At 41.9% G+C, this 24,258-nt stretch overlaps 1 protein-coding gene across 5 annotated transcripts in view; it reads right to left on the bottom strand.

Moving 5' to 3' along the window:
* LOC138197005 (chloride channel protein 2-like) overlaps positions 1 to 24,258 on the bottom strand; it is a 156,665-nt gene that overhangs the window by 4,415 nt on the left and 127,992 nt on the right. For 3 of the 5 annotated variants that reach the window (XM_069147441.1, XM_069147442.1, XM_069147444.1), the window contains 6 exons: positions 23,383 to 23,573; positions 21,041 to 21,152; positions 18,651 to 18,721; positions 17,970 to 18,044; positions 6,402 to 6,440; positions 4,198 to 4,302 (listed from right to left, as the gene is read on the bottom strand). In XM_069147441.1, coding sequence (XP_069003542.1) covers positions 4,198 to 4,302; positions 6,402 to 6,440; positions 17,970 to 18,044; positions 18,651 to 18,721; positions 21,041 to 21,152; positions 23,383 to 23,573 — 593 coding nt within the window. The remainder of the gene's footprint in view (positions 1 to 4,197; positions 4,303 to 6,401; positions 6,441 to 17,969; positions 18,045 to 18,650; positions 18,722 to 21,040; positions 21,153 to 23,382; positions 23,574 to 24,258) is intronic. The other 2 variants (XM_069147443.1, XM_069147445.1) reach the window with 1 other exon arrangement.

Raw genomic sequence — 24,258 nt, 5'->3', positions numbered from 1 at the left:
CTCCCCAACCGGTCGAGGCAGATGGCCGCCCACCTCTGAGCCTGGTTCTGTCGGAGCTTTCTTCCTGTTAAAAGGGAGTTTTTTCTTCTACTTGTTGGAGGTTTTTCTCACTTAAAGAGGAGTTTTTCCCTCCTAGCTTATGTGGGAATTGTTGAATTGTTGGGTTTCTCTGTATAATGTTGTAAAGTTCTGTTGGATGTGTGTTAAGGGCCTGATTTACTAAAGGTTTGTGTGTGTAAAATCACACCACCGCAAAAAAAAAAAATCCAGTCCAAATATTGAAAGGAGATAGGAACTCACACACAAATACTTGGAGGGAGATATGAACAGTACCATTGTAGATGATCACGTTATCTTTATTCTAATGGATCAATCTGGTTGTAGCTTTATGATGCTATTCAGGTCCTGCTTGTCTTTGGTGAGCAAGTGTCTCTATTAGCGAGTGCAACTGGGGTTTTTCTTTACCTTTCTGAGGTTAAAAGTTGCTATAACATATATTTTATATAAATATTAGATCAAATGACAATGTGTAAAGTAGTGATTGGCCAACAAAAAGTTAACAGCTATCTCATGAATGGGGTCAAACGCAGGTTGAACATGTCTCTTGGCTTTAAGAGGTCTAAGACTGATTTCCAGTATACATGGTGTTGAAGTCAACTTAGTTGTTCACATGACTTCAGTTACAATCCTTAAACTGGTGAAGCCAAACTTTCGCTGTTAAACCAGCCAAAATACTGTACTGTACACTAGAGGGGGAACACATTCAGTATCGTGCATGCAGAGAAAGACCAACAGTTTGTGATATAATTTGTGTTTTTTGTCTCTAAAAAGGAGTGACTTGTTAATATTCAGTCCAAAAAAAGAGAAAACATTGTTAAAACATTCTGTAAATGCTAAAGTTTATTCTTATGGTTTTCAACTGTTGAAATGTTGGTTTTATACATTTCGACGACCCTATTTTGCTCTATTTACACTATCAGTACTGTATTTGCTCAGGAGACCTTTCCCCCGCGGGGATCATTAAAGTTTCATTTAATCTACAGTACTAGAGTTACAGTCGAGGAGCGCCAAGAGGTCAAAAACTTCAGTGGCAGATCAGAGGTTGCAGGACCGATGCCAACACGACTTTTTGTTCTCGACCCTTTTAGTCTTTAATGGGACTTTCTCCGAAGCTAGAATGGACACTTGGGATGCTTGAAATTGATCTCGCTGTGCCAAGCAAATGGAAGCTGTGCCAAGGAAAAGATTGTTAAGTGTTTTTAGGTCACGGCCAGCCGTTATGTAATCTGTCCGAGTTTCCCCACAGGAGGATGTTGCAGCTCCTCTGGGGGCAGAGTCAGCTCGTTTCCACTCAATCTATTCACATCTCTTTCAACTGCTATTCACCGATTAAAGGTGCTGCAAATTGTATTTTGTAATCAATTGATTGGCAGCGCAGTAACTTGATCAGCGGCCTCCAGTGTGCCAAAAGGTCACATTAGGTGTTTGTCCTCGTTAACCCGATGAACCCTACAGGCTGTTTTCAGGGTAATGTTACTACCTTCACTTTTAAACCTCATATCTTGGTCATTGTTGGGGCTCACCATTCATACTATATCTTGTTTTTTTTCAGAACAGTCTAGGCTATACATATCTTTCATTATGTAATTTGATAATACTTAGATATTTTTTATATTAGCCTAGTTATCAAGGAAAAAAAACATCTTATGAAATTGTTGTTTTTACATGTATTTCACCATTAAATATTGTCAGATATCATTAATTAATTATAATAATATAATTGTGTAGAGGAGATTGTCTAGAATCTGGCAAGATCTGAGCCATGTTTGTGGGACGCTGTATGATTTGGTAATTTGAAAGAAATATGTGCTTAGTGCCTGACAGAAAATAAATGCCATTACTGACTCCCGGTGTTCAGGGGTCCAAACCGGGGACTCGCACTCAGGGCGTACAGCCACAAGATGTGTGCTAGAAAATGTAGCTGTAGGCCCAAAAATACATTCATATTATTATTTTTTTCATACAAAACGGGATGTAATGTCAGCCCTGTGTTGGAGACAGTACAGTTCAGCTGTGATTTAAAAACTAGAATAGCTGAAAACACATATCAGTTGACTGCATTTTTTTTTCCAGACTGGAAAGTTGAGTAGAATTTTATAACTCGAATGTTTTAATGATTTGACAGCCAGGAAAGGATATCAGATTCTCCTCTTTTGTACTGAGGTGGGGGAAGAAATGTCCGGAGGCATCAACCTGCCCTTCCATCGTTCCTCCCAACAACAACACAATGCTGGTTAACTCACTGGCCTCAGAAGGATCTGGCTGAGCTCAGGTACAGGTGATGAGCTCAACAGCACTCTTCACCACAACTGTCAAAACAGCCAGTGAGAGAAAATCTTTCGGACGATCACGGCTACAGTCGAGCTCACAGAATTGAAGAATCTACACCGAAGAGCGTTAAAACTGTTCTGGAGCTTAACATGAGTGACAAGACACTTCGTCTTATAGCAGTGGCAGCATACAACAACAGTTTTATGAGATCTTTTCTATCATATGATATGAAGCGGTGGCTGGAGGAGCATATTGTCATGTAAATAGTCCAAGAAACAGATTTGTCCATTACACACGGGCCTGCAGACAAACACACAACAACAGCAACGGCAAACAGCACGGGATAACTGGTAGCCAGAGTGAGAATAACTTCACACACACATGCGCGCACACGAGCCTCTGCACAGCAGCGGCAGTGGCAGCGGGTGGTGTTTAATATGCTGGAGGAGATTGTGCGTGGTATTGGCTTTTGGCAGTGTTCAGTGAAGGGAGGGGAGCGAGATGGATTGGTGCAGGATCCCTCTCTTAAATGTTTAAAGAGTATTCACACAGAGCCCAGAGGACGAGAGACAGAGACAGAGAGACAGAGAGCGAGAGACAGAGAGCGAGAGAGAGAGAGAGACAGACAGAGAGCGAGAGAGAGTAGGTAGCATTATGAATGGAGGACATTAGGCGTTGCAACAGCCGCTGGCAAGCCACACTTCCTTTGTGTGTGTATGCTTGGTAGGAAGTGAGTGTTTCAAAACTGAAATGGGTTTGTGTGGGTGTGTGTGTTTGTGAGTGCTGAAGACTGCGCCTCTTCTAGGGTGTATGAATGTGGTGCAGTAAAGAAACTAAATCAACTCGAGTACTAAAGAGCTTTCTTTACGCTGCACTTTCACTTTCTCTTTCACTCAGTATGGAGGAAGTTTGGCTTGAGTGTGTGTGTGTGAGTGTGTGTGTGTGTGTGTGTGTGTGTGTACACAGAGTATATGGAGTATTGGAACCTGCAGCAGTTCACTTTCCCAATGCTTTTGTCTAATGGGGGAATGAAGTTGGCCTCATTGATGCTTAAACACATACAAATCTGGTCGACATAATGCTTTGTCATTGGGAAAAGAAATGCTTTAGTTGTTAGTTATGAGTTTCTTGGTCTTTCAATTCTTTAAAACTTTCCAAATATCCAAATTCATGAAAAGGGGTTGTTTGACTTGTTTATTCCACAAGGAAGTGGTAGATTTCTTCTTCCTCTGAAAGTCCATTGCAGGTTATTTAGTGCATCAGTAAGCTGTGTGACCAGTGTATAAAAAAAAATAACGTAGGCCTATTAAATTCTGCTGTGGATCTGTCGTTACACATCTGAGCGAAGAAAAATGACTTGGAGTTCAACAAGGCTCCATCCTGGGGCCTCTCGTTTCCAGATCACATTCTGGATCTAAACTATTCGAAAGATGTACATGTGATTATTACCAATTTACTATTGTTCCATACAAAAACTGAATAGGTGCAGATCAGGAATGTGAAACATCTCCGTGTTTGTAAAAAGCTTGACAACATAAGTCTCTCTAAAAAGCTGATATCGGAAACAGTATCGCCCCTCCTCACTGAGCAGTAAACCTCCAAACTCTGGGACAAGTCTGCTCACTGACCCCGAAGTAACAAGCATTCATTTTTTATGCATCAGCGTGTACAATCTTAATGCCTTGTTTTACGTCTTATGTAAGGCTCCTCGAATTGCCCCGTTCTTGACGGGAACCATACATACAAGCTCGCATTGCCTAAATCACTTCATCAATGTCCCACAGCTTCGGCTGGTGTTGTGTAACTTTAAACACAAGGAGGCTTCACGTTAGTGCTCACAGAGGGTTGAACGGCAGCTGTATTTACCTTGTGCAGCGACGTGCGCTCCACCAGCTGGAACGGGGCGGGGTCGATCTTGCAGTTGTTGAAGTTGACCTGCTCATCAAGCTGCTTCTCCTCCCACTCTGCAATCTGCAAGTCACACACATTTTGAGGGTCGTTGATGATTTGCCAACAAAAGAAGGAAGAAAAGTCAAATGACTGCAGCACTTTTTAACACCCAGTGAAGTAACCGAAAAAGGCATCATATCCAGTGAGAGTTCGGCGACACAAGGTTGACTTTAATCTTTGAAAACAGTTATTTATTTGACTGTGTGACTCTAAAAGGGGGATACATAGATGCTGCTAACAGGTGATGTGTTTGTGTCCGTTGCTAATCAGAAGACAAAGACATCAAACAAACCCATACCACCACCTGACAAATCACATCCCCGTGATAGACAATCAATGGAGCAGCCATCGCACTGAACGACTCTATAAATCACGAGACCGACAACGACGGACGGTGAAACGGGTGAACGGCGACGGTAGAGACACAGACAGACGTGACGACGAGGCCGACGTAAGGGAGGTGAACGACAGAGAGAGAGAGAGAGAGAAAAGGAGATGGAGAGGGAAACTATGAGGAATGTGCGGCTGACAGAGAGGAAATGAGAGGTGCTGTTGATGGATGAATTATGAATGATGTCATATCCAAAAATATAAGACTCCGGGGTAATCGGTCTGTCTCGGGATATTGAGAAATCTGAAAATCCGAGTGTGTCAGACTGCGGTGTCATCACGCACAAGCTGAGGTTCCAGTTAGACAAATGTAGGTTTCTGATGACCGACTTGACTGAATCTACTTGATAGCTGAACTAATTCTTTCAATCCTAAACGTGTTCATTGTAATTTCCCTTCATTAAAACAAACATACTGGAGTTTATTCTGTCTCCAGCTACTGTAGATCACCAACTACCCCTCACTGGAGCACCGACCCAGGATTAATCCGCCAGTGAAAATAGTCCCCAACAAAACATCCAAATGACTCCTTTCTAGGTCTTTTTGGAGGAAACTACTGAGCCTGTTTAGAAATGAAAACTTTGTGGAAAATAAATCATGAGGCTTTCTTTACACTGCACGTATAAGCTCACATTTTTCATATAGAAAATGTGAAAAACACTAATGCTGTGTTCCAGATGACATACTTCCCTTTGTACACTAACAAATAGTGCTCTTATATGTCAGGATTCTTACTTGTGTTGTGCAGGAATTTAAACAGAGTTGTGTTGTTTCAGATCACACACTGCTGTTCTGCACTGACCAGAAATAACTGCAGCATGTGAACTAATCACCAGACAAAATATCTTTGTATTATTTTACCCAGAAATCAATGTGTTTTCGTGCCCTCTGTTTAACACACTCGATAAACACACTAATTCTTCTGTCCAGCAGGAGTAGTGAAAAAAAAGGAACAGCTGCAGCTTCCTCAGAGGCCTTAATTTGAAATTTCTTTACATCGGTGGCCCCGCCCCCTTCCTCTACGGAGCCAAGATGGCGACCAATTAGGGTGGAAAGTGTCCAGAGTTTCACACTTCTTTTTTTGGACCGTTTTGAGTGCTTCATCCTGGTACTTATCGTGAACTGTATGTTTCTGATAGTCTAAACGCACTTCTCTGCACTCAAAATAGTGAAAGTTAGTACACAAGTATGAGATTTGGAACAGAGCTACTGATTCTTCAAGCCCGAGCTGAGATAACCATGATGACATCACCGACATCATCAGAGCTATGTCCTCAAGCTGAACAAAACACCTCTTAAGCAACAGAAGACATGATACCTCTGTTTTTACAGGTTGGGTAACAAGTAAAATCTTGGCCCTATTCAAAAGCAGTCTCTGTGGGCCCTCTTCCTCTCATCGTCCATGTTGCTCATCCATCTTTTGAAAACTTTTTTAGTCACTAATGAACGCTGCATACCACCTTTAAACAAGTCATATTAACCTCAGATATGTGCGTAAATCTCACCACATTTCACTTTCTAATCCAGGCTTTTTTAAATGCCCCCCTCCTCCCACTTTTCCCCACCAACAGGACGCCCGTGCTGAGTCTCTAGACCAATCTATACTCTGACCACTTGTTCTTTGCTCTCATTGCTTGTACCGTGTGTGTGTGTGTGTGTGTGTGTGTGTGTGTGTGTGTGTGTGTGTGTGTGTGTGAGAGAGCAGTGTATCTGCTGTGTGCCGGTCTTACCTCTCTGATGGTCATGTCATCCTCCACGTCTCCATCATCCTGTGGATGAGATGTGACGGGAGAACAGTCAGTACAGAAAACCCAGACAATTCAGTGTAAACACACAGCAACTCCAAGAAACCCTCACGTGTACGCCACAAATACACAAGCAATGGTAAACATTTATTTGTACTTTTCAACTGTGCCCTCTTCAGCACATCTGTGCACAGAAGGCAAAGCGACACAGAATCGGCCATGCATCACACCTTAAGTGTTATAGTGCGCCGCTGTCTCCAGACAGATGGACAGAAATGGGATGAGTGACTAAAGGAGCGACTACAGTACATTTAATGAGTGCGGGGGATGTGATGTATGAGATGTCAGAGCAGATGATCATTATGATGATGGAGCCGCGGCGCGCTCGCAGCTCACGGCTCATAACTGACAGGCCGACGCTTCAGAAGCTGTTCGGCAGGCGGGAGTCAAACCAGCAACCCCTGTGCTCTGCAGAGGAGCGGCGAGAATACAACGGAGGTCTGGGTGATGGAAATGTACAACCGAGTGGGTGAGAGTGTTACCGCAGGGCGTGTACGCACGCCCGTGTGTGTGTGTGTGTGTGTGTGTGTGTGTATGCGTGATGGCCTGTGAAATGCAATTTCAAAGTGTTTAGTCATGTGCTTGAGTACAGATATTTACTTTCACAGGAGAAAACATGCGTGTGAGAGAGAGAGTGAGAGAGACAGGCAGGGCGAGTGAAACCCAGGGGCTGATGGGAGCCCTGAGCTCATTTATCCTCATCGCTGCGGTGGCCGACCTGTCGGTAACCCTAGCAACTGTTGCCGTGGGGTAGAAAGAGGTGCCCTACTGTAGCATTATGCAAGCAGAGGCCAGACGTGCCTGGAGTTTTTGACACACACACACACGCACACACGTACACACACACATACACACACGCGCACACACGTACACACGTACACACACACACACACACACACACACACACACACACACACACAAGCACAGCGACAGCACTTTATCTCTGCTGTCCCACTGATCATTCTGCTTGTCACACAGCACAAGGGCACTCTGAATGTATCCCAGATGCACTGGCAGCATGTAAAATAAAGGAAGATGAGGAGGTGTGTGGGTTTCTTTTTTTTTTTGGAGAAACAGTGAGGTGGAACTGTGCATGCAAAGTAGGAACTTTTAGAAAGATTAGATGCTCTATTAAGAGAGCAAATCTCTGCTTCTGGATACACAAGTTGTGCATGAGGGTGTGTGTGAAGTCGTGGAGTGAACATGTGACTGAGTAAAACCAGAGCAACTGTGGGAGCAGAGTCAGATTAGATTTCATGGGGCAAGTGTGTGTGTGTGTGTGTGTGTGTGTGTGTGTGTGTGTGTGTAGAGGCATGTGAGAGTGCTGACAATGGGCCGATGAAGCTGTTTTGCTTGCTGTGCTGTTTCTGTGACCACACAAACATTAGAAAGGTTTATCGCTCTTCCTTTCCCTCCCTCCTCTGACACCGATTCATCTTTACTTAATCTATCACCCAACATGTGGAAATCGGGCAAGCTAGTAGATTTACAATAATATTACAAATAAAAAAACAGTGTTGGGCCAAGAGTGACAGGTATAAGTATAAGAGTTCTGTCCAGATCAAAGTGGTGCAACCAACAACCAGCGTACCGTTATTGCCATCCTGCTGCTAGCAGGGCTAAAAACTAGATCCAGTGAAAACTATTCGCAGAGTACAAACTCAAGACTGTTCTCCTCTAGTGTATTGGCGTGGTGGCAGAAATCGGAGAGATGGATAACTGAAAACCTGCGAGGAATCATCTACATGGCTCAATACCAGTAGCAGCAAATGAGCCAACGCTTTAATTAATAAGTTCCTGAAGCCAGATAAACTCAGCTCATTGTAATGTTTAGTCTTTTTCTACAACTCCTGAGTTTATTAACTTGAACTGTGGGCCAACTCACTCCATCTTCGGGCTTTCACATTAAAACCTTCTGCGTGTAATGCTGTGCGTCTTCTTTGGTCTATGTTCATCATTAGGACGATGCTGTCGCCTGGCAACGCCCAACTAGTGCTCAAAGCTTCAGTCTTCGCTGTGATTACAGTCTGGAAACCCTGTTCGCATTAAGGATTTCCCAGCAGACCAATCAGCGACCAGTAGGGGTGGCTAAGTGCGTTGACGTCACGCGGCGACCAGCAGTGATGTCACCCGTTGGTTTGTGAACGGCCAAAATGAAGCCTCGAGTTCGCAGCGACTTTGGCTAGCGAAACCGAGATAACTTATGGAGAAATTACATTGACTTTGAATTTTATGAGACTAATTGAATGGGAGTCTACGGAGTCAGAGGCTTTTTGGAGCCGACCTCTCGTGGCACCCGGTGGTGTCGCAGTGTAAGGCACTTCAGCATCGGCCTCATTTTTCAGAGCCGGAAGCTACGTCCACTTTTTATATACCGTCTATGGTTGACGTTGAAGTATTTCCAACAACGGCAGAGGTACAGTTTTGGGGCACAACATATGGCATAAACTGGTCAATGCTGATTGGTTAAAGGCTCAAAATGAACCCGATGTCTACACCCCCAATGGACCAATATAATCATGCAGTAACTTTGTGTCTGGAAATACCAGACTAACCCTCTGAAAAGCTGTTTCGCCGTCTGTCAAGTTTATCTCTAGTGCTTATTCTCAGTGTTGTGGTCTGCTGTTTCTCCAACGGCTGGCTGCACCACCCACTAACAGTGCCATCGGGAAACATTGAGACGATGATTACTTTTCACTCGTGCAAGTTCAATTAACTGTTGATTTTCTTGCTGCTGATGCCGTCTTTGCTTATTGCTTTCCATTTCCATTACACGTTTCGCGTGCATCTGATTAGATTGCAGAGACTTTAACAAAACTGTGAAGTAAAATCATTAAGGACTTTGTTCAAACTACATTTGTGTCAGCAATAACGATGCTGTTTTGTGATGCAGTCGAAAGGGCTTTGGGGAAAGTTGTGAAAGAGATAAGGAGTAAATCTTAAAGATTGATCATCGTCGTACGGTAGTTAGACAGAGACCGAATCCACAAAGTTCTTCTTCTGATGCTCTGAAACCTGCACCAAATTCTCCACACTGAAAGGATCAGATATCGAGCATCAAATCAGTTCACCCTCAAAACAAATTACAGTCAGTGTGTCACATTCATCTTCTCCAGATAAGTTCACACTCTCCTCCGTGTTGTCTGAAATTATTCAGGAAATGAAAACTTCCTCCTGTCCCCTGAATATTCCTCCTATCAGATACCTGAAGGACAGTTTTAATGGACTCGGTGTCTTTGTAATACAACTCAGAACTTGCTTCCACTGAACCTGTTCTGAAAGCACTTGACTTGACCCTGATGACTTAAATAATTACTGCCCCATTTCAAAAGTCCAGAACAGGACGTGTCCTATATGCTGTGATCTTTGTCTCTTTCAGTCTGGCAGAGATCATCACAGAAGTGAGACCAACTTTTAGAAAAACAGTTATAACTTAACAAGTAAAATTGCTGATGAATGCATATATGAAGAAACGTGTCTCGATGTTTATATTTATAGTTTAGAATGAGTGAAAATCAAGCCAACCTAACCAACATTATTTGGTCAATTAAACCAACGTTAAAGGCGTTCAACTTTTAATGAGATATATTGTTATTTTTGTTAAATGTAATTTGAAAATGTCCTAATTTACAGTTATTTCACAGAATTTTAACCAGGTGTCATTTCAGATGTGTCAATCATATTCCATATTATCTTTTTTACACTTCACCCTAAAAACATTTTATATTAGCAAGTGATAGTTTTGTTAGTTACAAAATTTACACCTGGCGATTACATGGTATAAATATTTTTTAACTAACTACATAAGAACTAGTCTGTGTCATGCAAACCTTTATAATTCCATGAGGTGTAAATCTCCATTCAGTAAATACTTATAACGAGGCAAAGTTTGCAGTTATAAACACATGGGACAACCAGCTTCTGGAACCCAAACCATCAATTTCCATTTTTATTCTGACATAAATAAGATATACATCTGCTGAGTTTTGAAGCATAGAAACAAAAAAGTGCAACTTCTTTTAAAATTGCATTACTAACAAAACGTTGTGTGCAACTGGATGCCAAACATGCGGACATGCATGTAATTGGCCTCAACAGTTGGAGGTTCCAGATGTTACAGTGACTTTGCTCATTATCTCCCTGCATCACTCACAATTGGGAAATTCTGGACTTGTTTTGTCATAATAATGTTGAATAAATTTGTGAAACCAGTTGTGAAATCCAACTTTTTTTTTCAGCTTGGTCAAAAATTGTTGAGATCAAACGATTCCTATGAAACTATTGGTGCTTTTTTTTTTACATTCATCTTTACATTTAAAAACGCAGCCACCACAGCTGGAACAGGTTTTATGATGTGCAGTTCTGTCACACAAGTCATCGATTATTTTCTTCGATTGCTGTTGAAGGTGGGCGATTAGCTGTTTGTCCATCTATCAAACAACAACTGAGGCTTTGTTCGGACTGCAGGCAAATCCGATTTGTTTCTCACATCAGATCTTCAGGACAGACTGTCTGTTTTATTCACAAGTGAGGGGTTTGGATTTGGTGTGTCCAGACATCACCAACCTATCTGCATGGGTTGCTGTGGTAACAACAAACACATAGCTATGCTGCGAAGTAAAGTATCAGCAGACATTATTCTGGCATCTTTCCACTGTTGATAACATTTTCCTCTATATCACTGAAATCTCCACTCTCATGGCTCTAGATATTCTGATCAATCTAACGCTCTGAAAATGACATCATCATTGTGTCGCGCTGAGTGATGTGAGAAATCTGATCTGAGCCCGCAGAGCATCCGGCCCGAGACGCATCCGCAGAAATCTGATTGGAATCGCATTGCATTTAAATAAATTTTTGTTTTTATTGTCCAGACTTTAACACATCAATCCCGATACAATTTGGATATGACAAAAAAAAAAAAAAAAAAGAGGTGAGCTGGCAGTCTGAACAAGGCCAAAAAAGGTTCAACCTGTTCCTTTACTTCTTTTTACAGCTCGGCCTTCTTCTCTCTCTTTCCCTACTGATACTGATGCAGAAGAGTTCGGACAGTCAAACCAGCGACACACAATTCAATCCACGCAGGAAAGCTACTGTAAAAAGAGACTCATCACGCACAACAGACTTCAAATGAACTTTTCTTTCCTGCAGCCGCGTATTGAAACGTATATCAGGATAGAGAGAAGCCTTCCTATTCACCAACTATCTGAAAAAAACTCAAGAAAAAAACTCAAGAAAATGAAGAGAGAGAAGTAAGGTGGAAAAAAAACCCGAGCCCACGAGCCATCATAAATAAAGCATCACCGAGATGCAGGAGTGGGGGGGGGGAATAATGAGAAAAACAGTGAGGAGAGACTGAAAGGCTGGGCGGCATCATTTCTCTGAAACAGACTACTGATGTCATTTACCCTGCATCAATATTTCACAGCCCAGATAGAAGGAGGGAGGAGGAGGGGGAGGAAAAGTGGAGGAGGGCGGGGGGGCAGACTACAGAGATACAAAAAGGAGGGGGGATAGGAGGGTTTTGGGAAAGTCGTAAAGATAGCGGAGAGTGTGAAACGTGGCCGCGAAGATGAAACCAGAGCCAGAAACAAGAGATTGAAAGAAGAACGGCGGGAGGTGAGGGGCAGAAGGAATAACGCCATCTCTTCTGAGGTGGAACTTAGACGTCGTAGGAGACGAGAAGAAAAAAGGGCTAAATTTGTTTGTCCGTGTTCCTGCTCGGGCCCACAGAGGCTCGACGGATTGAGAGCACTTCTACGCTGCTAAATGTTAATAATAGCTCCTGATGGCAGGGAAAGCAGCCCACAGGCTCAATTCACTGTAAACGCACACGTTTGTTTGCGTGCTACAGGGGTTCATTAGCTCACCACAGGGCAATAATGACTAATATGCTTCTAGGCCTACTTAACACATCCCAAAATTCACTGCGCTAATAACGTACCATCTGTCTCAGCACTGACCAAACAATATGCTATTCATGGGTACACTTCACAAATCACTGGACTCTATTGAATTAGAAGCTGCAGTGGCAGACGAGGACCATCGGAGGCTCGACTGGTGTCCACCTATTAATATTTTATTTTATTTTTATTTATTTTATTTTTACTTTATTAATCCCCGAGGGGACATTTTTTCGCTGAGCAATTTAAAAAAGTACTGATGGTCCATAAAATCTGACATAAAATTGGAAAACTTAACTTCCTCAAATTTGTCCCCTGAGGTTAGAGTGATACCAGAACTGGTGCCAAGACACGTTTTGTATGCCAGACGGCCAAACAGTTTCACATTAGAGTTGGAGTGTAAATCAGGGATTTGTGCTTCATGAAGGAATGAGTGTGTGCGTGTGTGTGCGTGTGTGTATGTGATAAAGTCTGATGCAGTTTTCTAACAGACGCTTAAAACTGGCTTCGGTTCAAATATCACAAGATAAACTAAGTATCACAGACTCATGTAAAAAGGATAAATATGTTATAAATATGTTAAACTAATGGAGTGACTTTAGCGAATGACACCATGATGACGTGGAAAAAAAACATAGTCTGTGTTTGGAAGTCTATGGAGCGACAGTCTATTACAAGCCAACCTCTAGAGGCCATTGCTCGTATTGTATTATTGTTTAAGCTACAGCATTGATCTCACTTGTCAGACCCAGAAGCTCCGCCCCTTTTATGTGGTCTATGACCTCAGCTGGGCAGCCTTCTCTGAGCACTCAGTCCAGCTCAACAAAATAAAATACCTCTGAATTAAACATAATTTGATTTAGGCATGACATTTTTTTTTTCTTCATTGAATGACCATGTGATTCCAATTCAGAAGGATTGTGTTAGAAAAGCATGTTGGTTGAAACGTGTTTGGTGATTTGTGGTGAAATGTTTACTGAGCACATTATTAAATGGTTTTCACAGGAGTAAGAACTCAAATAACATCTGCCATTGTTAAAAATCACGAGGTCCCCATGTAATACTGGTTCTGTTTGAAAAGGGCTCCAGTCACTGAGGGTGCCATGAATCCCTGCAGGACGCGAAGTTCTCCCACTGAACTAAAACACGCTGTGGTGAATCCATAATATTCAAAATTCCACTTAAATGAAAACAGGGGTGTTGCAGTGATGCCTTTTGAAAGTGTTTAAAATGGTGATCTTTACTGCAGCACCCCATCGGGACAATCAGCGTGATATTTAACAGAGCCGCAGCGCTTCGCTCTTGCACAGCTGTTTCCTCCAACACAGTCAGACCATGTAATGAGCAGAGCTTCTGCTGCAAATGTGTGAAACTGCTACATTTTGTTTTTGATTAATCTCTTTCATTACGACAGTTTAGGAAATGCATTTCATTATTCACCTCAAACTGAAGCTCCTCATGTGTCTTGCAGCCTCCGTGGTCTTTTGCCGCCACGCAGCTCAGCGAGAGCATCGTGGCGTCATGGAGCGAAATACGCGCCTCCGGGTTTTATGCCAGGCAGTGGAAAAAACAAAAAAACATTCCCAGAGCGCCTCCTCTGTTACTAATTTTGCACTTTTCGCTAACTTCCTCAAGGCATGTCTAACTTGTTCGGTGTAATTGTGGCTGTGTTTTTTTTGTGCCCTTTTCGTAGCCGAGAGAATAAATTTGAGAATGGAGCCGGATATTAGAACTTCACACTGGACATGGAGCCGGAGTTAAAAGCCCTTTGAGAGCCGATGATTGTGAGGAGAGCAGTGCAGGAATGAAGAACAAAAGAGCTGTCAGTGTTTTTCCTGACTTATCGACCGAACTGTTCACGGAGTGATTGATCAGCTGTGTACCGCCAGTATCCACACGCACCCTGAAGCGACGGGTGAAAATGATACGACACCGCTCTGTGCTTTTGAATGATAGAAAATGTGTACAGACTTCAATAATTATCACTGACGTGAAACTAATGGAGCCCTTTCAGTGCCTCAGGTCTGCATCAGTAATAGTCACACTAACACAATAATGGCCGAGAGTCTGAAAGAAGAATAGTGTGATTTTGTTACATAAATATAATCAAGTGATGTCGAGGACAAATGAGGAGCTCCTTGAAACTCTGCGCCTGAATCACTGCGAGTCACTCATTACACTGTGCTGCAGCTTTTTCAGATAATTATTTTGATTATCTCAAGTTTTGGTCTTTATTGTGGAAAAGAGTCCCGAAAGAGTCCTAAAGTCCCCTTAAAAACAAATATATATATATATATATATTTTTACTGTCAGCCAAACATCTGTGTAAAACAGATGGCTAATTAATGCAGTCTATTAATGTGTGTTCACAATAAATATGGTTGACATAGATGCACTGTAAAATTGGAAACCGAATCTTGTTAGTTTTCTGGTGGTTCATCTAAAAATAATCCCATCATTAATTAGAAACTAGGCCTCAAATCCGATCCAGCCTCTCGCTCCTCCCCAGCTCGTCCAAATATGATCACTTCTCGCGACAAACTGCTCCGAACTTGCAAGACGGCGACGGCATTGGTTTGTGAGCTGCCGTTTTGAAGCACCGTGTCAGTAAACATGGCTGTTTCGCTACCCGAGAACGTCTCCTTTGACTTCTTATTACTACAAATCGAGAATTTCCATCATTCAATATTTTGTCATGAGTTGAGTGAACTTTTATCAATGGATTCATTCAACTCATCAATTCAAGTCACAAAACTTCAAGTCAGAACAAATTGTGATAATTTGATCTGAAATGGTCTGAAAATAAATTTAAAATTAAATTGACTTTAAATTAGCGCACCCTATTATATATTTATTATACAAGATGACTTGATGTCATTTTTACAGTATGCAGTTGGTTGTTTAGGATGAATAAATACACTGCAAAAACGATTCACGTTAATAAGACACTGAACACATCTTTAGGTCATTCTAGACTCAGTGGATGTCTGGATGATCAAATCAGTACGAATGTGTGGCGATGAACAGGTGTGACTTCAAAAAAGAATAAAAAGTAACAGTGTGTGTGTTTATATCTGTAAAACTGGATTGCAACTTGACGGACGACATGCTCACCCCAGAGAAACCCTTGAGGCTGGGTGGTGGCTCCTAGTGGATGAAATGACATCATACGTGATGAGTGAAAAACAATCTGATTATGAATAAATCATTGGTGCTACTAAATGGACAGATGTGAATGTAGTCTGTCAGGAGACTTGATTACGTGATGCTTAACAGTGTTTGATTTTCAGGAATTGAGGTTGTCCGATGATGTCGGATCATTTGTCATGCAAGGCCGACTGATCTCGTCTCGTGGAATCATTTCTCTCAATTTATAATCAGACTCTTGCTTCATTGATTGACATGCATCGCTGCTGCTGTAATTGGACAGCAGGCCACATCGCAGTTTGTGCTGATGTTTTCCGATACTTTCCCGGGAACTTCTCATGCATCATCATTTGATCGGAGCTGCTGCTGCTGGAACGCTGTCTTTCAAATACCTGCCGGATCCTAATAATAAAGAGATATGACGCTCCCATCCTGATATTTAATGTTGCATGCACACAGGAGTTCGCCCCCAACACGCCTCCTCCCTCCCCTCAACATTAAATACACTGAGAACCACAGTTTTCACACCACTGACAAAGAATGACATGGGACTTTTGAGGTCACTCCAGGAACAGGAAAGAGCCCGCTCTGGGAGGCGGTCACTGATTGGACGCCTCCGGTGACACTGCTGATGATGGACAGCACAGCATGCTTGATTTAACGGCGTCGTCTTTGCAGAACACTTGAGCACAACTCTGCCACGTCCCGACTGCAGTATGATCATGAGGTCGCCACCTGAGAGTGGCTTTCTTACAGAAAACTGATTGTAAAGCTCTTTGCCATTTAAGAACGGTCAAATTATATTTTTTTGAAGTATTTTCAAAAGCATCAGATAACTAGACTTCTGTATAACAAAAAACAAAATAAAAAGGTTGGGATCAATTTTGATGGAATGAAATTAAAGAAATGTTTATGGTGGCCCAATATTATGAAATAATTCATCATATTAATAAATACATAAAGTATTTATATGTCATATATATAGTCATGGGCTTATAATAAAATAAAACAATTACATTTATACAGCTATATTTATCGATAGATCTTTTTCTGTTTATCCTTTCTTAATTTTTTTTTTTTTACATTGTTCAATTCTGTTTAGAATTTAATTAATTTTGTTTTCCTTTACTTCATGTGATACGGCTTCACATAATGAACAGGATCTTTTGGTAAACTAATATTTTACTGACAACACAATTAAATTAGACTCATGGCAGCAACAACATTTTAGAAACATTAAAATCTTGGTTATTTCATTGGGTTCAGAAGTTGACAATAAACTTGATATGGTTCCTTCAAAAATGTGTGCATTGATGGTAGAGTCCCAAAGGTTTCTTGTCATTCTCTGCAGGATTCAGTGGAGTGTTTTTGTGATTTTTGGCATCAAAAATGCTTGATTTTGCACCCACTTTTCTCAAATGTGCAGAGTTTTAAGAGTTTTTTTTTTAGGTGAAATTGTGAGACTTGGCAAAATTTGCAAGCTAAGAATTTTTTATTTTTTTAAAATATTTTCTTTTAACAACTATCTGATCAAGTGTCATATGTAATCACTTCATGCTGCACATTACAGAAATATTTCAGCTATAATAATTTTTTTCTGTTGTTTTTAACTTAGAGAAACATTTGTTACAAAATATCACGAGTGACGTGGCTTTACAAACAATCTGTGACTGAAATATAGAAAACAACATCTGCTATAAAAATAAGGGTATTAAGCTCTTTAAAAATAATATTAATTGAACACATACTAAATGCACAAAAACAAAGTGCGTTCTCTTATGACTAATTTAACACATTCCTCATTCCTATGATAAGACCTCATTTCCCACAAACCCCGTCACTTCCAGGTTGTAGATGGCGTGCCAGTTTGTTTTGATGGTGGGACGAGAGGCTGTAAAGGAGCAATTATTATCGCTACAACTTGTTTTCATCGTAAAGACTAATTTGTGCCATAATATTTTCAGCAGAGCTTTTGATGAGAACATTTTTTTGTCCAAAAAATCAGTAAGTGTAAATTATTGCAATTGAAAGACTGCAGTTCCCTGGCGGGACTGTCTTTTGAACCACTTATGAAAAGCACACGTTGTATTATTGGTGTTAGCTCTCAGCAGTGGTGGCGTTTCAGTGGTCAAGTGTTCTGCGTAACATTTACTGACCAACAGACCAATGGAAACTGGTGAAGTTGAATGGATCCTAGCCTGAGCTAGCATGAGCAGCTAGAGGCGGTGAAAAGGTCAGTAGTCGTACAAGAAAGATGGTGTTCAACACTTTTTGGCACAATGGCGAGGACGGGCTTTGGCTGAGCCTGGCCCGGATCACAGGCCATCGGCATTTGGGATTAGCCCTGGAATGGAATGGCGGGGTGACAATCGTTTGATTGGCTGATGGACTTTTTGCCGGGCGGATTCCGGGCATTCGGGCAGCCCAGATCGGTGGCTCTTACCACGACGGATATCCGGACTCGTTTGGACGGCCTCCTGAGCTCAGGAGACGTGGGGCTCTCCACGTTGTTGTTTTTCTTTCAGGATGACCAGAGACAAGCATACAGTATTAACAACAACCTCAACGGCAGTTTGGAAAAAAACTAAATGCCCCCCAAAAAAGCCACTTGGACGTGATTGCAATGCTCGAGAGAAATAAATTGAAAATATATTTCTATAAAATAAACCATTCGCGGGGGAATGCGGGAGTGAAGAGTTTTTTTTTTTTTAAATTTTTTAAAGCTTTGCAGGATGCAAGGCTGAGACAAAGTAAAAGGTTTTCTATTGAGGCTGCCTGAGATAGTATGTGTGTGTGTGTGTGTGTGTGTGTGTGTGTGTGTGTGTGTGTGTGTGTGTGTGTGTGCGTGCGTGCGTGTGTGTCTGTCTGTTTGTGTGGGAGGTACTGTACTGTGGAGCGTGAAGGACTGTATGTGAGAGATAGCATAGGACTGTGTGGGTGTACAGAATGTGCGAACGACAGGATGTGAGGCACTCTGTGTGTGTGTGTGTGTGTGTGTGTGTGTGTGTGTGTGTGTGTGTGTGCGCGTGTGCGTGCGTGTGTGTGTGTGTGTGTGTGTGTGCGTGTGTGTGCGCGTGTGTGACGGGGGTGTTGCTGAGTGCCTTCGAGGACATGGCTCTCTCACCTCCAGGCCTTCTGTGTCCGGACTGGCGCAAAACAGGTTCTTCAATGCGATGCCCGAATTATCATATGGGCCTGCGAGAGAGACACAGAGAAAGATTCAGGATGTGTGTTTGACACTTGTGGAGTTATCAGTTATCCCATCGAAGTTTCCATTTGTACATAAAAACCTTCAGTAGAAATGAAAAAACTGTCAACATGTTGCAGAAAAGATTTGAAGTGGAAAAGTTTATAAAAGCCGGAAAGAGATCCAGCAAACTAATAATAACATAAATGAGGCGTGAAAGCTTCAACTTGACTGGAGACATGAAAAGTAGCTGCAGATGAAAACATTCAATGTGTAAGGATGGCACTAACATAACAAGCACAAATGTTATATTTCCATTGTGTTTTTACGTTCTTTTTCTCGTTAAGTTTTGATTGGTGCTCTTTCTCGTTGAGCCTTTCCTCTGTTGCGGTGGTTTAATGGCACCTGAGTGGAGAGTTAGTGCAACTCATTGTTTATTTCGAAGAATCAAAGTCCTCATTCACCTGCAACCAGTGAAGAAAAGTGGTTGTAATTTACATTTTATTTCAGATTTTCCTGAACTTCAATAAAATTTGTGCTGCAGTCGGACAGAAACCAGCTTCTGGATCGGAAATCTAATCCGAGATCATGATTTTCACCAAAAACCACGGCCGTGGGGGGAGACTGTCCTCGTCCAAAAAAACAACCTCATACACCTGCTGTAAAAGCAGCTAATTACATCCCTTAGTTACTTTTTTGAAGTTAAGCAACCCACCAAGACAACTCGACATCCTATCAACATAAAGAAATGATGTATGGTTGTCCAGATTTTTCCTTTCTAAGGCCTAAAATATTGACTTTTGTAAAGTACATTGGAAACAAAACAAATATTGAATCTAAATCCCCTTCAGGTTATGAGAAGATCCTCGGTTTTGCGTCACACGATCTGGAGCAATCAGCCAAAGAAAAAACCTGCTTCAAACTGCTGGATGACTCTGATAAACACAAAGAAATCTTAGTCCTATTGAGAACTGAACAGACAACACAGAGAGTCACATTATTTCAACATGTGAGAGACAAAAACACACAGCGTGTCTGAAGACCGGTGGACTTAACAAACCAGAGAAAAGCATCTGTTTTCTCTGGGCCAACAGAGAGCGAAGACAAAGGAACCGTGGTCATCACGAAGAGGAAACTCACACACGGAGAATCAGACAAACTCTCAGAGCCGAAACCAAACAGAGAACATAAAGCACATGAAACTGTCCTGAGCTTCAACATCTGACTCCTCTTACTGTCTTTTAATGGCTCTCTTTTCCTCTGACTGTCACCATTACACTGTTCAAACTTGATCTCATCTAATCACACATATTTTTTACAATTAGCTTTTCCTATCATGAATTACTGTGCAGTGACGTACAAAGCCTTGCTCGTGTTTTCAGCTGTGCAAGCAGCATCTCTCCAGGTATGGAAACGTCTGTCCAAGCAGACGCATTCAAAAACAACTAGTCAGCGCCCCCGGGGGTCCATTTTCAACGCTTTAAGTGATTCTTTTTTTTTTTGCAGTAAAATTGCAGAAAATAGGAAAAATTGCAAGTCGAGAAAGAGTCATATGTAATCACTTCCTATTTATAATAATGACAATACTGCAGATTACAGAAAAACCTGGAAAGTTTTCATCTTGTTTTAAATTTTCTAAAATTAAATAATAATACATTTATTTATAACGCAGCTTTCAAAACCGAAGTTGCAAGGTGCCGTGCAAGAAGTTAAAATAAGAAAACAACCGTGTAAATAATATTAAAATTATATAAAAATATTAAAACACACGAAGGGTAACACGGATATCAAAGACAGAATCAATAGATAAGCTCAAAGTTACAAAAAAAAGACTTTAAAAAAAATACATTATAAACCTTGTAACATACTTAATTAGGCATTCTGGTATTTATTATTACTATTTTCATTGGTATAGTATTTTTATATTATAAAATTCTGGATATAACAAAAGCTCATTTGAATTTGAGATAGAAATACGTCGTAGTGTGTTGAGGCAGAGTACAGAACTAGATTAACAGTCAGAGATTTTTTTTCGGGTGTATTTCAATTAAGATTGTTGCAGTCAGTGAAGTCTAAAATAGCTTTTTTATCATCTAAGGAATAGAGTGAGAGATGTTATGTGAGAGTGTTCGTGTTAGTGTTATTGTGAAGACAGAGAGGCCATTACCCAAACTACTCACAGATCTATTAAACCTCCTGCTCCTTCTCTGTTTGATTGCCTCATCAGTCTGCTGTGTGGAAGCTGTTCTATGTGTGTGTGTGTGTGTGTGTGTGTGTGTGTGTGTGTGTGTGTGTGTTTGTTTGCGCAGGGCGGTGTGTTTTCTTACTGGTGGGGAGCTCGGTGGGTCGTTCCACCACCGAGGGTCTTTTCAGAGCAGGTTTGAGGGGCTTCTGAGGTACCGGACGAGTCGGACTGAAGGACGACTCCTCGGTGGAGATCTGTGTGTGTACACGCACATGCACACGCACACACACGCACACACACACACACACACACACACACACACACACACACAAACAAACATATATACACACACACACACACACACACAGACACACACACACACACACACACACACACACACACACACACACACACACACACACACACACACACACACAAACAAACATATATACACACACACACACACACACACACACACACACACACAAAGACAGACAGACAGACAGACAGAAAGATAAGAAACTGTTCTCAAAACTCTCAATCCAGCTTAAGAGATCAACCCCTCTTTCTGTTTCTGCAGACTCATTAGACAAATGGATGTACTTCAGCGGCGCGATGAGATGGAGACAAATCAAACGAGGGAGAGACAAAAGTAAAAGAAAACGCACAAAGGGAGAAAAAGAAAACCAGCGGGAGCCGAGAGCTAAAGGAGTGGTTCTCGTGTCGGCCTTGATGTAAAATCTCATAACTTCAAGGGTTTTTACACGCTGCCATTTCCATGACCTAAAAAACAGTTTTGCTTGCTTATGTTAATGACTTTGTGAAAGGGAAGAAAAGCCTGATTTCAGCCATAAAATATCGCACATCAAATGGCTTTGTAAAGAAACTAGTTGGGAAATATATTCAGCGAGAATTGTGTAATTGTAAATGCATCAATATTCCCGATATGGAGGGCTGACATTAGGTTTTAATTTAATATCGTATTGTAAGACCGTGTTAGCTAGAGTGATGTGGATACTATTTTTTCTATGACACTGTCTTTTGTAAGTAAAGACACAAATGTTTCTCACATTGTTTGCTGATGATGTGATGTGATGATGCGTCACCATGTGTCATGTAAACACAAATCAAATTATTCTTGTTTAAAGATAAGTGCTTTGTTATTTTAAGTGCTGTTTTCCGGAGGTTTCTACAACTTTTGGCAGAAAGGTGATCATATTCATAGATAATAAAAACAACTATCAGGTGATTTCATGCATTTAGAAAGAGATGTAAGAAGGTGTGAAGTCAGAGACGTAAAGAAAAGGGGAAGAAAGATGCGGTAAATAAGCACTTCTTCCTCGCACTTCCACGCCCGAGGGCATGTTACTCAGCCACTCAGCAAACTGATGAAGGACAAACGAGGTCAGAAAAACACGAGATCAATCAACAGTTTGAGCGATGAAGTGCTCGACCTGCAACCCAATCACACATCTACCTTCAAACCGCCAGCCCATCTCCATTTCTTTCCCTTAAACACACACAAACTATCGCACATGTTGCCGTTATCGATGGCCTAATAACAGATTTAGTCATTTCATAATTATCTCCACAAGCTTCTCTTCAAGTGAAACGGATACGAAAGGTGCAAGACTGATCGTAATGTGAATGGAGGAGGCAGAAGCAATCGCCTTCATGGGTAAGTTCAAAGAAATCCCACCTGGCTGCACATTTTACTTGATGCACCGTGATGTTCTGCCCATTGTAAAAAAAATGAATGCCGCACTAAACACCTGGCTCACTGTCTGGATTCTTTCTGAAGCATTTCAAGGGTCTTTGTTGCTGATTTCCCAGGTTTGACCCAAAATTTGCTCTGTTGGAGAAATTGCAGATCTGCACGTACCAGTGAACACAGAAACGCACGTAGCACAGGTGATGATGTTGTTCAATCTGAGTCGGATACGATCTTGCTTCCCTTTGCTCTGCACACATCACGGTGCTGTTCATGTGAAACCACACCTTTTGAGCGCATCTCATGAATAGCGATGAAGACGGTCCTGCAAATTTGTCTTCATTCTTTTCTTCTGTCTTTATGTATCTCAAAGATTGTTCTCAATATCCACCGTCCCAAAAAATCTGATAAAGACGACTGAATTCTAGATAAAAGTGATAAAAGGCAGGCTTTTAATAGAATCTTGTATCTCCTTACTGTACTTAACAAAGACTGAAAATTCTCCAAATATCTTTCAGCCACACCGTCCTTTACTGCTCATGTGCCTTTCAAAATAAAAGTGTCTAATCCTGATTTTTAAGGTTATTTCCTCTCTTACTAAAAAAGAAACGAGAAAGGTTTGAATGTTTGGAATCATCTTGTAATCTTGTCTGCTTGTCGACCTTCACAGCTCAGTTTTCAGATGCACTGCTCATATTTTATTTTGCAAAATGTAAAAGATGATGATGCCAATGTGGCCACGCCCCCTCTATGCTCCCGCAGCGACCTCTCACCTGGAACCGGACCTCCTGACTGGCCCGGTGGCTGCCGTCCTCGCTGCCCAAATTCGACACCATGGACAGGCGCTTCTTCTCGGCGGTGGCTCGTTCCCGGATGTACTCCAGCCGTTTGGGGCGACCGAGCTGCTGAGAGAGCAGTGACTGGAGCTGGGCACGCTCGATGGAGCCCAACAGGATCATTGACTCTGGGACAGGAGACACAGAAAGACAGGGAGAGGTGAGAAAAACAAGGTAAAACGGGTGGAGGGAGGATTTGATGAAGAACAGTGGCGGTGAAAGCAGGAGAAGGAGAACAGGGAGGACAAGAAGAGACACTGAAAGTAGTTTTAGGAGGGAAGAGAGAGCAGATTGCAGGAGACTCCAAACACATGTTGCAGCACTGCAGAGAGCTCAGCAGTGTTACATAACAGGAGCCCAGGATGAGTGTGTATTAACTAGTGTGTGTGTGTGTGTGTGTGTGTGGGGAAGGGGGGGGAGGGGGGGCAGCTTGCTTGCTTTAAGTAATTGCCTTTGTGACAGTGCGTGCTGATTATGTATCTGGTTAAATGCCGCAGCTAATTGTTCCTGCATGATTGCATAATTGAAACAGTGTTTGGAATACCAAATTTGCACTTCAGTGAGGTGGCCAGTGCAACCAGCAAGCTGCACCCGGGAAGGTTCTTCAATCAATCAATCACTCCTAATGAGCACGGCACCAAGGTCGCTGGGATTCGTTTGTGGTACCAACTGGAGGCGCTGCATCAGCAACATCGAACAAAGACCTGTGAGACACAGCGACGTGCACACAGATCGCACGCAGGATTTACTACTGTAAAAATGGATTTCTTGATACCGCGTCCTCTCGTTGTTTTCACACTGGTGGGTGCTTAC

Source organism: Embiotoca jacksoni, unplaced genomic scaffold (genome assembly GCF_022577435.1).
Source record: "Embiotoca jacksoni isolate LCO1_2020_lvr unplaced genomic scaffold, fEmbJac1.0.p SCAF_14, whole genome shotgun sequence".
NCBI lineage: Eukaryota > Metazoa > Chordata > Actinopteri > Embiotocidae > Embiotoca > Embiotoca jacksoni.
Note: the sequence above shows the minus strand (reverse complement) of the source record. Positions and strands in the feature narration are given on the sequence as shown.